Here is a 14,284-nt window from a genome sequence, read left to right as displayed (position 1 = left end):
AAATATGTGTCAGTGTTTTCCTACCCCTACCTCTACCTCCCACACTTCTGGAAATGTTGAGATTTGTTTATTTTTCTTTTCTTTTTGTTTGATTTTAATTGTTCCAACAGGTTTCCAGCCTATTTAAAGATGGGACTATTGGAAGTGACATAAATATTGTTTTGGTGAGCCTCATTCTTCTGGAGCAAGAACCGGTAAGTGGAAAACTACATTTATTAATTCATTCTGTCACTCTGGAACATTTATTGAACATGTACTCTGTGCCAATCCCTGTACTAGTCATTAGAAATTCAAATTTGAAAATATATGGATCCTGCCTTCAAGGAAAGTACACTCTAATAGGGCTGGGTAAACAAATAACTAAAACATCACAAAACAATTGTTCATAGATACATGCAGCTATATATAGACATGGAATATATAAAATATAATTAAATATGCATGTATAATATAAATACAAGCATAAAATAGAAATATATCATATAAAGAAAAAATATATATAATGTAGACTTCAAAGGTAAGTTGTCTTTGATTATAGATTTAAGGATATTGGATTTTACAATTTGGATATGCTAGGTAATTGTGAGTAAAAGAATATTTTGAAAATATACTGAAAATAAGTCATCAGAAAATTCTTGTAGTAAACCAACTTTTTCCCTAGCACCCATCTTAGGTACTCCCAGGAATCAGCAAGGAATATTTAACTGCCCTTGAATTGATTACATGAGGCAAACTTTAACACCAGAACATATAATAACGGTGTAAATTGCACAGTGCTCACTTCTTTGTAGTGTTTTGATGTTGAAATTGTACTTTCCTGAGGTAGGGATCTCTAGTCAAACAGACTATTTTTAAGTCCCCTGAGGCTTTTCCTCATCTATAACCCCCATAAAAAAGGTACAAAGCCAGGGAGTCAGAGACAAGACAAAACTTAATCTAGTTGTCCAGGTGTGTAGACTTAGAGAGGTTAACAACTTGTCAAATTATTCTTGGAATTTTAGAAAGACAGCAAGTGTGTGGTTGGTTGGGAGACACTTTTGTCTTTAGCCTACCACTTATACATTCCCCAAGGACATCCTAATTTACTGATAATTAAAGATCTTGTCTAAAAACTCTCTTTGACCAAAGTCAATAGTTCTAAGCAAACATTTTGATAAATGATTCTTTTAAGCATAGGACCTATTTCACCCTTAAGGGTAGGACTGGACTCACCTTTTACACTGTTTATTCATTCATTCATTAAATGAACTTTCATTTTATTCATTGGTTGGTTGGTTGGTAGATTGAAACTGATGATGTGCCCAGCACTGTGCTGGCCCCTTTGATGTAGAGGTACGTAAGCTATGGTCACTGCTTTCCTGAAAGTCATGCTCTATTGAGGAAGCCATTGAACTTTATCATCATTAGTTTATTATGCTTTAAAAATTATAACAATTTTATAGAGCTGGTATCAGCACGAGATAAACGGAGGTGTTCCTAACTGATGTCAGGTCATTTGTCGTTGAAATATAATCGGTCATGAAATAGCTACTGAAACTTTGCAGTTGACATGAATATTGTGACCATTGACCTAAAATAGCATGTTTTACTGATTGTCTCCAAATTTAGCACATTTTCCTCTACTGACTTTTCTCCCTAGAAACATGTTTCTGTGTTTGCCTGTACACACAGAATGATTTAATGTTCTTGCCTCTGTGACAGATTCACACTCTGATTTGTGTGGGTTTCCCCTAGGGAGGATTATTGATCAATCATCATGCACAACAGTCTCTGAGTAGTTTTTGTCAGTGGCAGTCTGCCCTCGTTGGGAAGAATGGCAAGAGGCATGACCACGCCATCTTACTGACGGGAATCGATATTTGTTCCTGGAAGAACGAACCATGTGACACCCTAGGTATGGTATGAACAGATTCTTCATGCACATCCATGTTAGCTGAAAACAGTGGTGCAAGAATGTATCTACTGGGTAGGTACCCTTAAGGTCCTTAATAAGGGGACCTGATGTTTACATTATGAAGCATCCTCATTGCATCCTGTGGTGAATATTGTTCATTTAACTGGACTCAGTGCGAAACAGGAGAGCCCGTTCTTTTTATTCCTTTTGGATTTTTTCTCTGTTGACCTATTGGCGATAACTGAGGCATGAAATATATACAGCTGTTTAACTAGACAAGTTGCAGGTTATTTCAAAAGCATCATGATTGCAGAACCGAGTAGCTGATGCATTTCATCTCCAGGTACTTAATTGTGCCACCAGGTAGCAGTGCCTCCTTTGGAAAGTTACCTGACCTTTGTAGGTCAATTCTCCCGTAGTTGTAAAAGACAGTGAGAGAAGGACTATATTTTTTTACATCTGTATGTCTTCTATGTTTTCTAGTATATTCCACTGCACATAATAGGAATTCAAATTTTTTGATTAATTGTTTATTTAGACCAGAGGTCAGCAAACTTTTCTTGTAAAGGGCCAGATGATAAATGTGTTCGACTTTGCAGGCCATACATCGCTGCAGTTTTATAACAAAAGCAGCCATAGGCAATATGTAGATGAATGAGTGTGTCTGTGTACGATAAAACTTCATTTACAAAAATAGTCGGTGGGGCAGATTTGGCCTGGGGTTTAGAGTTTAGTGACACAACTGTTGGTCTAGACTGATGGTAAAATTTTATATGATATTTTTCTAAAAGTACTTTTTAATTCCTTATAATGTATTAGAGGAAAAAGTTAGACGGGTTTTTACAAAAATTTTACCTTTTTTTGTTTTGCAAATTCTCTTTATCTTATTAGAAAATAAGTTTATTTTAATAATTCACTGTTCATCACAGTCTTTTCAAGAAACAAGTGCATAACTGAGGTTCAACCAGTTTGGGAGTTGTCCCATGGGAAGAGTCTTTAAAATGAGGGATAATATATATTCATTCATATTCTGAGTTTGGAATTTACAAAGGGACATCTGATAACCCAGTGCATTGTTGCTGTTTTGAAGAGGAATTCTAAGAAGGAGGCAGTTTTATTGGAAAACACCAACAACTGGTTTCTAGGCCACTTACTTTAAACAGCATGTCCTAATACAAAAAAGCATGGGTTTTGACCTCAGGTAGGCCTGTGTTCGGTTCCTGAGTCTAAAATTTATGACTTTGAGGTCTTCAGCAAGTGATTTTGCCTTTCTTGAGTATAAGTTCCCTCATTTATAATTGTATATACACATGTAGACATGTACTAGGTGTATAGCACAGTGCCTCTTATTTAACCACCATTTACTTGGTGATGGTGATGGTGATGGTAATGGCGATGGTAATGGTGATGATGATGATGATGATGATGATGATGATGATGATGATGATGATGATGATGATGATGCTATGCCATGATATGTGCCTTAGGTTACATTACATTTCCCAGATGATGTCACTTACATTATCATGGTGAGATGGGTGCAGTCAGTTCATGAGCATGTATTTAATACTCACTGGGTACAAAACCCTGTTTTGTTGCCTATGAGTACCCCAAACTGGGAAGGAAGACATTCACACCTGTAATATAATCCAAGATAGAATCAAGGGCTGGGTGCAGTGACTTAATTACTGCTCTTGGAAGGAGGTGGGTTGCCCAACGGTAGTTGTTGGACCAAACTAAGTCTTTGGAAATGAGCATTTTTCACATCTCCTGGAGTGGCCAGGAGAAAAACATGTTTAATCTGCACACATTGTTTGGGCATTTCCACATTCTTGGCTCTAGCAAAAAGGCCAGGATATGTGTTTCTCCTTAGAAAATATGTCCTGAGCTTTGACACTAATGCCACTATTAAGTGAACATTTTGCATTGGTTTAGGTATCGTTTTGGTGGTTGCTCTGATCTAAATAATTAACCTAGACAAATCATAAATTTCCTCTAATTTACTGACCTATATGCAAAGTGGGGATTATAAAACTCATACTGACTTCACAAGGTTGTTCAGTGGATGAACTGATAACAATATCTGAAAAAAAAGCCAGAAAAGGTGAGGTATTGCATTTTTATATTATCATTAAACAGGACAGAGAACTGTATACCTTTAGCAGGCTGATTAATATTTTCCTGTAAAACATTAAGTGCATTCATCCATTCGATGAAAACTGTACAGAATATTTTGGGTGCATGAGAAATGATTGTGTATTTCTGTGTGGCTCTCTGGATGAACATTTTAAATTGATTTTGCAATAGGTTTTGCTCCCATCAGTGGAATGTGCAGTAAGTACCGAAGTTGTACCATCAACGAGGACACGGGGCTTGGCCTGGCCTTCACCGTTGCTCATGAGTCAGGGCACAGGTAAGCGGTCCCTTGCTTCACCACTTTTTATGAAATCTGATCTGGCAATCAACTGGCATTCCTCCAATGATTATTATTAATCTAAGTTGCATAAAGAGATAAATCTTGTGTAAAGATGAGAATAGTGCCTGATACATGAGAAGGACTCAATAAAGACAGGTCGCTGTTGACATTTGTCTATTTAAACAACAGCATTTAACAGCCACACGGTGTTACACTTTATGAGTAAATACACTAAGTCATTTCACCAGTCCTCTAGCCTTTGACACGTTTGCTTATTTTTCTTTTATGTTTTCATTATTTCAAGCAAAGCTGCAAAGAAGATACTAATAGCTGATTTTTTTATACTAAGGAAATCATCACGGAGTCATGTAAATAACGTCCCAGAATGTTATGGCATGTACATTTTTTAAAAGACTTTTGAAGCATATACCACATATTCTTTTAAATAATGTTGTGCATACATTTCCTATTCTTTTAATGGTTCTTTTTAGTAAATCTTCTTTGAGATTAGAGTTAAAAATGAAAACAAGGAGCCGAAAAGTAATGCGATGAATTTTTTGTAAGGCATATAATCTGGCATGGAGACAATACTATAGAGAATTTTCAAACATTATTTGAGCAATAGTAACTGCATTGGAATAAGGATACTGCTTTACAGGGTGACTGTTTCAAAGGACAGTGCTCTTTGAATGTACAAGTTTAGGAATGTTTGTGTGTATGTATGAGTGTGTACTTTATTCAACATATAACTTTCATACATTTCCAGAGCATCCAGTTAATTTCTGACTTAAAAATAAAAGTAAACAGCCTCCATTCAGCAACTGTAATTATATTTTGAAACTTTTATGTTAGTGTCTCATGTGCTAAATCTTACTGTCTGCAGGAAATTTGAATTTTAACTCTCATCAGAATCAGAATTTTTTCGTGTTATTCTAGATTTGTTGTCCAGCAGTTTCCCAGCATTTTTATATGCAAGCACTTTCTGAGAGAGATGTGAATAAACTAATTTTATTGTGACCAGAGTACAAAAATGGCCATTGTTCCTCATGAATTTGTACTGTTGGTTTTTTTGAAACTAAAAACAATTTACAGTGAAAACAAAATAATTGGCCATTGGGCGCAGACCCATTTGGACAGTGTAGGAAATAAAATAGTGCATGCCAAATGTGTGTCTACATTTGTTTCACCACCATGCGATCCAAATTAACAGACCTCACTTTTCAAAATACTGGTTATTGAAAAATTTAGTCACCCTTGTTCATGAGTTGAAGTTAACACCAACATTTTAGATAAGAAAAGCAAAACGAACTTCCTAGGGTGTGGTGGGAAAGAGGAGTCAGTAATGTGGGGGGAAAACATATAAAATGAAATACATACTCAAGCCCTAGATAACATCACTTTTAGAGTTAAGTTTTGAGACAGACAATTCATCAGATTTTGATATGTGTTTTCGATGTGTTGAAAAATGCATATTACTTTCGAAAATGCTGTTGAATCAAAGTAAATTAGAAATTAAAAACATAAGTTCAAAATTCAATTCAAATTTAAAATTCCCACTCTGTGCTAATTAAGCCACCTTTTCTTCTTTGAGTAATGGAGTCATGCTCTCCCCACCTTACTCCCTGTTTCTGGGACTCTCTCTCTTTGCTCTGGTGTTTTATGTGTAGGTTTCCATCAGTTTTTGCGTTTTGCAAATACACAGAAGGGTGTATCCAAACAAATTCCCTTAGCATCCTGGTCAGAAACAAAGAAGGATTGAATTGGGCAAAGCTGAGGATGAGAGAACATTTTTTCCTCAATCTATATTGAGGTTAATAAATCTTTATTTATGACTGTGTCACCTCTGACATGTGGGCACTCACTGATAGATACCGCTAATTCTCATGCTGCTAATACATGTCTGATAAACTGGAAGCAATGCTAGAAAAATGGCCAGATTATAAGTAAGGGTCACAACAAACTCAAGATTATGTTTATAATGTAATTATTTATTTGGTGTCACTTACCTCCAAAAGATATCTTTATAAAGGAAGTTTTATCAGAATAAAATGTTTATTTCCATTAGAATTATCTCTGCCTTATAAAACTAGGTCCTTAAGAGGCAAATTTTACTACTTTAAAATAATTAGGTTAAGAACCATCTAAATTAATGATAAAGTTGATATCTATAGCCCTCCAACTGCTGCCCCCCCCAAAAAAAAGCCATGTCTTTTTTTGTTTTTGTTTTTCATGTTGAATTGTTTTCAGTTTATCAGAGGAGCTTCTTCTTTAATATAGACTGAAGGAAGCCCTGCCTTTATGGTGTGTGTATCATATCTGGATATGTACTCACATATGCATTAATGTCACATTTATTCTACCTGTTAGGAGATTTGGGAATCATTTAGGCGTATGTACATAATGTCTAGTGAATAAGCCACCTGAAATTATTTTTACTCTAATTGTCAGGCCCTTCTGTGATGAAATGGGACAAATTAAAGCATATGATACATTCAAACAAATTCCTTCAATAGCTGGGTTCAACCATACATTTTTAAAGAGGCTTATGGTTATAATTGAATTTAATTATAAGCAGAGTTTATGATTTCACTTAACAAATTCATCAACATTGGGGAAAAGGTTTTATGTCACACTATCTTACGCAAAGACTAGTCCTTAAACAATTTATCATCAGCTTCTCTCTGTATCTACCTTCTACTCACTCTAAACTTCCTTCCCATAGTTCCATGATAGGTGGTGTTCTAGTTTGCTAATGCTGCCAGAATGCAAAACACTAGAGATGGATTGGCTTTTATAAAAGGGAGTTTATTTGGTTACACAGTTACAGTCTTAAGGCCATAAGGTGTCCAAGGTAACACATTAGCAATTGGGTACCTTTACTGGAGGATGGCCAGTGGTGTCTGGAAAACCTCTGTTAACTGGGAAGGCATGTGGCTGGCGTCTGCTCCCAAGTTCTAGTTCCAAAATGGCTTTCTCCCAGGACACTCCTCTCTAGGCTGCAGTTCCTCAAAAATGCCACTTTTAGATGCACTTGGGTTATTTGTCCTCTCTTAGCTTCTCCAGAGCAAGAGTCTGCTTTCAACAGCTGTCTTCAAACTGTCTCTCATCTGCAGCTCCTCTCTCAGCTCCTGTGCTTTCTTCAAAGTGTCCCTCTTGGCTGTAGCTCCTCTTCAAAATGTTACTCACAGCTGCACTGAGTTCCCTCTGTCCATCAGCTCATTTATATGTCTCCAGTGACTCAACTTAGACCCACCCTGAATGGGCGGAGCAACACCTCTATGGAAATTATCCAATCAGAGTCATCACCCACAGCTGGGTGGGGCACATCTCCAAAGAAAAACTCAAAGAATTACAATCTAATCAACAATGATAACGTCTGCCCACACAAGATTACATCAAAGATAATGGTGTTTGGGGGACACAATATATTCAAACTGGCACAGGTGGCAAAAGAAGAATTTGGCTATTTGAAATAGAAGAATTAAGACTATCCCATCATTTTATTTTGGCTTAGAAAGGCTGACCCAAATTTTTCAGCCCTTAAAATATATTGTAGGTGTATCACTCTTTGATCGTGTGGTCAAGGCATAATATAACAAAGCCCTTAACATTCTTTAAAATTTTCGACATGGAATTTTACAATACTTTATATAGTAACTCATTTTTGTCTTCCTCTTTTCTTACAGTTTCAATAATTATCTTTCACGTGGGTTCATTGATTGTCAGGGCACTTTTTTTTTTCTTCCTCTGGCTGTAATTTGGAAAATGAATTCATGCAAGGTTTTTGTTTTCTTCACTCTGCTTCAGCTTTGGCATGATTCATGATGGGGAGGGCAATCCCTGCGGGAAGACTGAAGGCAATATCATGTCTCCAACACTGAAGGGGAAAAATGGGGTGTTTTCATGGTCTTCATGCAGCCAACAATATCTCAAGAAATTCCTCAGGTAAGAGGCCAAAGGTAGGGGTGTGCCCAGGGTTGGGGTGGGGACAAGGCACAGGGATCAATAGACAGGAAGACAACTGCAGTGGAAATACCTTTAGATCTCTCAACGAACAGAAAAGCACAAATTGCCATCATGATGATGATGACGACGACTGTTTTACAATTGCTGTTGTTGTTGAAAAAATAGATTGAGGACCTACTACCCTACCAAATGCTCTCCACACATATTGCCTCATACAGTTCTCACAGCAATCCCATATTATCCTCATTTTAGAGTTGAGGAAGTTGAATCCTAGAGAGGTTAATTACTCTGCTTGAGGTCCTACAGCTGTTGGATCTGAGCTCCTAACCACTGCTCCTCCCTACTTCCAGAGGCTGCTGGAGACCGCCATTTCACTGTGGCTAATTATTTAATCTGAGCAGTTTGGTCATGAGAGTATTAAAAAACGTTCACAACATGTGCATGTTTCTTTAGCAAATGGAGCATTGTCTCAATTGTCTGTTTTGTTTGAAATGGCCATGAGCTGGCTCTATGTCCAAAAGACATCCGGAGGGGAAGACAGCTGTATAAAATCCTTTTGATAACTCAAAACTCCTAGTTTGCATTAGTACGATTGGGAGGTGGGAAGATAGTACTATTTGGACCCAAGTTGAAATTCTCTGAACATTCCCTTTTATTATGATATATAATTGACCACTTGATTGTTATAACACTATACTTGCTATTGTTAAATATATATATTTACATGTATTATATATCTACATAATATTATATTGTATATATTATGTATATATTATAATAAAGTATATATTATATAATAAATATAATGCTTATATCTCTAAATATATGTAGATCTATCCTTTTATATTTATGTAGGTATATAATTTCAATCTGTTTTGACCCACAAGAACACTCAGGTCCTAATCCCATCTTTCCTTTACCAGATGTGTGCTAGGGAAACTCAAGTTTCTTTGGGAATTGATATTCTTGACACCTACTCACCCAGGGAATATTATTTGCATATGTTTGCAGAATTAGGCAAGGCTGCTTGAATGTAAGGATGTCTAACCAATGATATCCAAAAAGACAGTAAAATATTGAAAAATATTTTCATTAATAATAATCTTTACCACACAGAAGATTTTCTGATTAGTTTTAAATTTATGATTGGGGGCCTGAAATTATCAAACTCATGTGAGAATGGAATCCATAAATATTATAAATCAAGTTCAATTAGGATGTAGATTGAATTTCCATCCTTAATATGTTACAGTTAAATGACAATATCAACAATCAAAACTAACTTTGAGGGCTGACTATGCTGTGTTAAGCACGTTATATTTTTTAAGCACGTTATATTTTCTTATAACCCTAGTGGGACTCATTGTCAGTGGGGTGTGTAAGGGTTGTATAATTTGGCCTTCATTATGTGGTTGACTAGGACCCCCATCTGTCTGACTTCAAAATCACAGCTCACTGGAACACCATTTTACCTCTCGGTGATATCATCGTTTAATTATTTACATAAATGGAAGTAAAGTGCTTTCTAAGAATATCCATGCCATTAAGACTGATTTTTTTTTTTTTTCTTAACATGTCCCATTTAAACAAACCTCGGGGAAATTTTTCTGCCTTTTGTCCCAGTGTATCCTTCCTCCTGATTTCTTTCAATAACCTTACTCCTTCATTTGGAAAGATTATTTGAGGTAAAGTACAGCATGACTTTAAATTCCAGATGGACAGATACTGCCTCTGCCTGGTTTATTTTTTACCTTTAGTGCTTACTTGCTACAGAGTAGGCAGTCAATAAATACTTGTTGAATATTATTGAATGAGACTGGTGAGAGGAATTTTAAAATATAGTGCCATTTCCCATCTCCCATGAAACCAAATTGGGTGGCTGTAAATTCCAGCACCGTGTAAAACCCTTTGTGGCTTTGTAAATTCCATCTTCTTAGACAAGACTCACCTGTTGGAATAAACATACATTTTTAACTTTAAACATACACCTATTTCTTTAACCGTGTCTTATTTTTCTTTGCATGAATGCATTGTTTTAAGTGGAAAGATCGCAGAGAATCATAGTAATTAATAAGGATGTGTTATTACTACAGCACACCTCAGGCTGGGTGTCTGGTGGATGAGCCCAAGCAAACAGGACAGTATAAATATCCGGACAAACTACCAGGACAGATTTATGATGGTGATACACAGTGCAAGTGGCAATTTGGAGCAAAAGCCAAGTTATGCAGGCACAGTTTTGTGACGGTATGTTTGCTTGTGATTTCAAACCTTACATTAAGATTCTGCATTGTGTCTGTGTACCTAACAGAAGTATAAACATTTGGGTTAGTAAGGCCAAGGGTTGGAGTCTGGGTTATCTCTAAAATGTCAGTTGTTTGACATGATAATTAAGTGGCAATTTTATTGCCAATGAATTATCCAGGCCTATCCTCCATAGACCATGCCTGGTTTAAACACCATTTGACTGCATCCTTGGAAGAAATCCTCCTTGGATGAAGATTTTGTTGCTAGCAGTAAATCTGGGAACATCAGCTTTTACCTATGGGTAAAGATTATTTCTATTATCTTGGTACTCGTGGTCTCCTTCAATGTAATGCATTTAAAATCATCACTATCCCAAAATACTTCATATGCCTTTTATAGTATATGAAATATTGTTAGAGAAATTTTTTGGGGGGTATGTAAAAATTCAATGTGCATCTTGAGTAATCTTATTAAGATTTCGTGTCAAGTCCTTCATTTAATATCGTAAAAGAGATAGAGGGGAAAATCAGAAGTCCAGGATGTCAAAATGAGAGAAACCTTGTTCCACCTGCTCAAGGTCTACATCTCTGACAGTGCTGCAATCTCAGCATCACTACAAAGTAGAATCATTTTTAAGTTGGTTTACTCCTGGTATCCAAAGAGAGAAATATGGAAGCCCTAAGTACCTGGACAGGCGGAAATTATAGAAGTTTATAGTTCTTCCTTCTCTCCTAATTCCTACTTGTTCTCCTTCTCTTTATCTTCTCCCTCTCCCTCCTCCTCTTTCTCCGCCACCCCCGGCAGCAGCAGTTGGTGAATCTGTCCACATCAGGAACTGTACTCAGGGATTTTTTTTTTAAACTTTATCACAATCTTCACAAAAACCTTTTGAAGCTGTAAATGGAGTTCAGAGAATGCATTTCAGCAAGCACAGAGCCACAGAACTTTAACATCATGGAACCTGAGTAACAGGATTCACCCAGTTGATGTTAACTTGCTTCCTTTCCATTGGTGTTTCCTAAACTTCAGCCATAAATATAAACGTTCAGTCATTAACAACCACCTCCATTAGTTGTGCTGTATCTCTGTACTACGTTATTATTCACTCACTGCTTTTTTGCAAGTAACTCACTTTAAAAATTATATTGTCCTAAGAAATAGCCATCAAATCACTGGTTTGATGAGCAATTGGATTTTTTTTTCTAAGACAATTGAAATGCGTAACTATTAGAAGATTTTAGCCATATACTATCCACAATTATTTGGTGCTTCCTTCACGGTACATCAACGTTACTTTGGCAAATGCTGGTGTATCATGTGGATAAGTAACAAATTCACAGCTATATCTGTTGCCTGTTAAGTTGATACATTTGACAGAAGTAAGAAGCCATTCACGTTGCTGAAAAGGTTTGTCTCCTGATTTTGTCTGCTCTTCATTTCATTCCTAAAGGATTCATTCATCAAATATTTAGTAAGCATTCAGTACACAGCAAGTGCATAGTTGGTAATGAGTTTAATTTCCCTTAGAAATATAAAGGAAGCTCCTAGAATCACTATCATTCCTTCAGGATCATGCATTCAACAAACCCTTGCAGGTCTTAGCAGTGTGCTGAGCTTAAACAACCATTCTTAAATTATACGTCTTCTTTTTCTGGAACCATATCATATTTTTCAAAGACAGCATTTCAGTGTGATGATCTTCCCCGGGAAGTGGAGCAAAGAGGAATGGAGATTCCAGGCTAGATGATCAAATGGCACAAGGGAAGGCACAGGGATGAGAACATCTGCAGGGGAAAGGAGAAAGACTTGCTGAAGAGAGAAATTGTTTAAGATGATGATGAGGTCAAATACAGAAGGTAGGGTTGGTTGATGGATCCAGAATGTGGAATGATCTTTTTCCCTACAGCCTTCCTTTTGGTATTATACCTAAACCTGTGTGTCACTTGAACATGGCCTTGCTCCTGAGAATAATAAATAGTTCCCTGCTGGGTCCCAACTAGGAGAGATTTTCCAAAACAACAAAATCTCCTAGTCATCCTGTTCAGTATGGACTTTAAGACCAGCTCCAGCAACACAGAAAAGAATGCAATTTGTTTTCAGGGTCTTCATTTGTCCTATCATTTCCTTCTCTTTCTAGTCTTTTAGCTTCACCCCACCTTCTTTTTTTCCTTTGTGCCCTGCAAATGCAGTTTTGCATTGTGATTAGAAGCACCCAAAACAAAAGAGAAACATGGGAAATAGTTCTCAAAGGTCTGTTGAACCAGCATCTTCAGCATGTCAGCATCACTTGGGAACTTAGAAATGCAAACCCTTAGGTCCCAGACTAAGCCTAATGTTTTAGTTTCCAGGTTGCTAAAAAAAATGCCTTAGGATTTGTTTTTTTAACAATGAGAATTTATTGGCTCACAGTTTCAGAATTTAGAAGGCTTGCTTGCTCCCAGGGTCAGTGTCTTTTGGCAGCAAGCAAGCTTTGGCTTTTCTGTCACATGGCAATGCAGGTGGCAGCGTCTTCTTTCACTTCTGGGTTCGTTGATTTCCAGCTTCTGGCTGCTCCTGTGGCTGCTGCTTCTGTGTCGTTTCCTTTGCTTGTAAGGACTTCATCCATATTGGATCTTCACCCTCATGCAGTGTGGACACACCTTAACTAATAGCATCTTCAAAAGTCCTATTTCCAAATGGGTTCACACCCACAGGACCAGGGGTTGGGACTTGAATATGCCTTTTGGTGGAACGCATGACTCCATCTCCAACACCTAGTGAAATTTTGGGAGATGGGCCCAGCTGTCTATAGTTTATCAAGGGCGTCAGGTAATTCTGATGCATGCTCAAGGTTGAGATCTACTGAATGAAACAGTCCTCAGTTTTATACACACACATTCACACACATACACACCTACGTATCTCTGGCTTCAGGAATTACATAGACCTGGATTTAAAACTTTATCCCAAATGTCAAAAATTAATTTTGGTGATGAATGCACATCTATATAATGGTACTGTAAACAACTGAAAGTACGCTTTGTTTTGTATGACTGCATGGTATGTGAATATATCTCAATAAAAATGAATTTTAAAAAAATAGAAGTACTAATTAAATCTAAAACAAAACAAAACAAAAAAACACAAAAAACTTTATCCCACCACTTCCTAAAACCTTGGACAAATTGCTTAACCTCTTGGCCTCAGTTTCCATATCTGTAAGATGGGGATAGAGGTAGTTCTTCCCTGACACTTTGTGAAGATTTGTCTCTTGGTAGAGATGCATCCCTCCAAAAACCATAAGGCTTTTCTCACCTTGCTTTCCTCCTCTTGTTCTCAGCGGTACCACCTCCGTCACACCTGGTTCACAGCCTCCTCCTTGTCAGAGGGCCTGAGGCTGGCTGCTTTATACCACTCCCTCCTCCTCCCCATTTCCACCACTTCAGATCGTCCTCTCCCAGCCTCAAAGTTTCTGTGTCTTTGGCATATCAAGCTTGATTTCCATTCACTCTCCCAAAGTGCTCAAGAAAATGATTTGCTGATCTGGCTAGTAGTTCCCTGTTGTTTGGACAGAGCCGAAGGAGGGTTAACTCCATAGCAGTTAGAACATCCTTAGAACACCCATTTGATTGTGGTGCACTTATTAAATGTTTACTGACTGCCTCAGTGAGTGAATTGATGCTGTCTTCCAGAATGCCCCAAACATGTAAGAGGCTCCGATCAACCTCCCATGCTGGTTATCCTACTGAGATAGAAATGAGAAGTGGAAGAAAAGGATCCTG

The 14,284-nt window shown here is 37.2% G+C and overlaps 1 protein-coding gene across 2 annotated transcripts in view; it reads left to right on the top strand.

The window, feature by feature from the left end:
• ADAMTS18 (ADAM metallopeptidase with thrombospondin type 1 motif 18) overlaps positions 1-14,284 on the top strand; it is a 156,065-nt gene that overhangs the window by 65,323 nt on the left and 76,458 nt on the right. For both annotated transcript variants that reach the window (XM_037815927.1, XM_037815926.1), the window contains exons 6-10: positions 111-194; positions 1,735-1,894; positions 4,202-4,307; positions 8,118-8,255; positions 10,370-10,523. In XM_037815927.1, coding sequence (XP_037671855.1) covers positions 111-194; positions 1,735-1,894; positions 4,202-4,307; positions 8,118-8,255; positions 10,370-10,523 — 642 coding nt within the window. The remainder of the gene's footprint in view (positions 1-110; positions 195-1,734; positions 1,895-4,201; positions 4,308-8,117; positions 8,256-10,369; positions 10,524-14,284) is intronic.

The sequence above is a fragment of the Choloepus didactylus genome, chromosome 22 (genome assembly GCF_015220235.1).
Source record: "Choloepus didactylus isolate mChoDid1 chromosome 22, mChoDid1.pri, whole genome shotgun sequence".
Lineage (NCBI taxonomy): Eukaryota > Metazoa > Chordata > Mammalia > Pilosa > Megalonychidae > Choloepus > Choloepus didactylus.
This window is presented reverse-complemented; position numbering and strand designations above follow the sequence as displayed.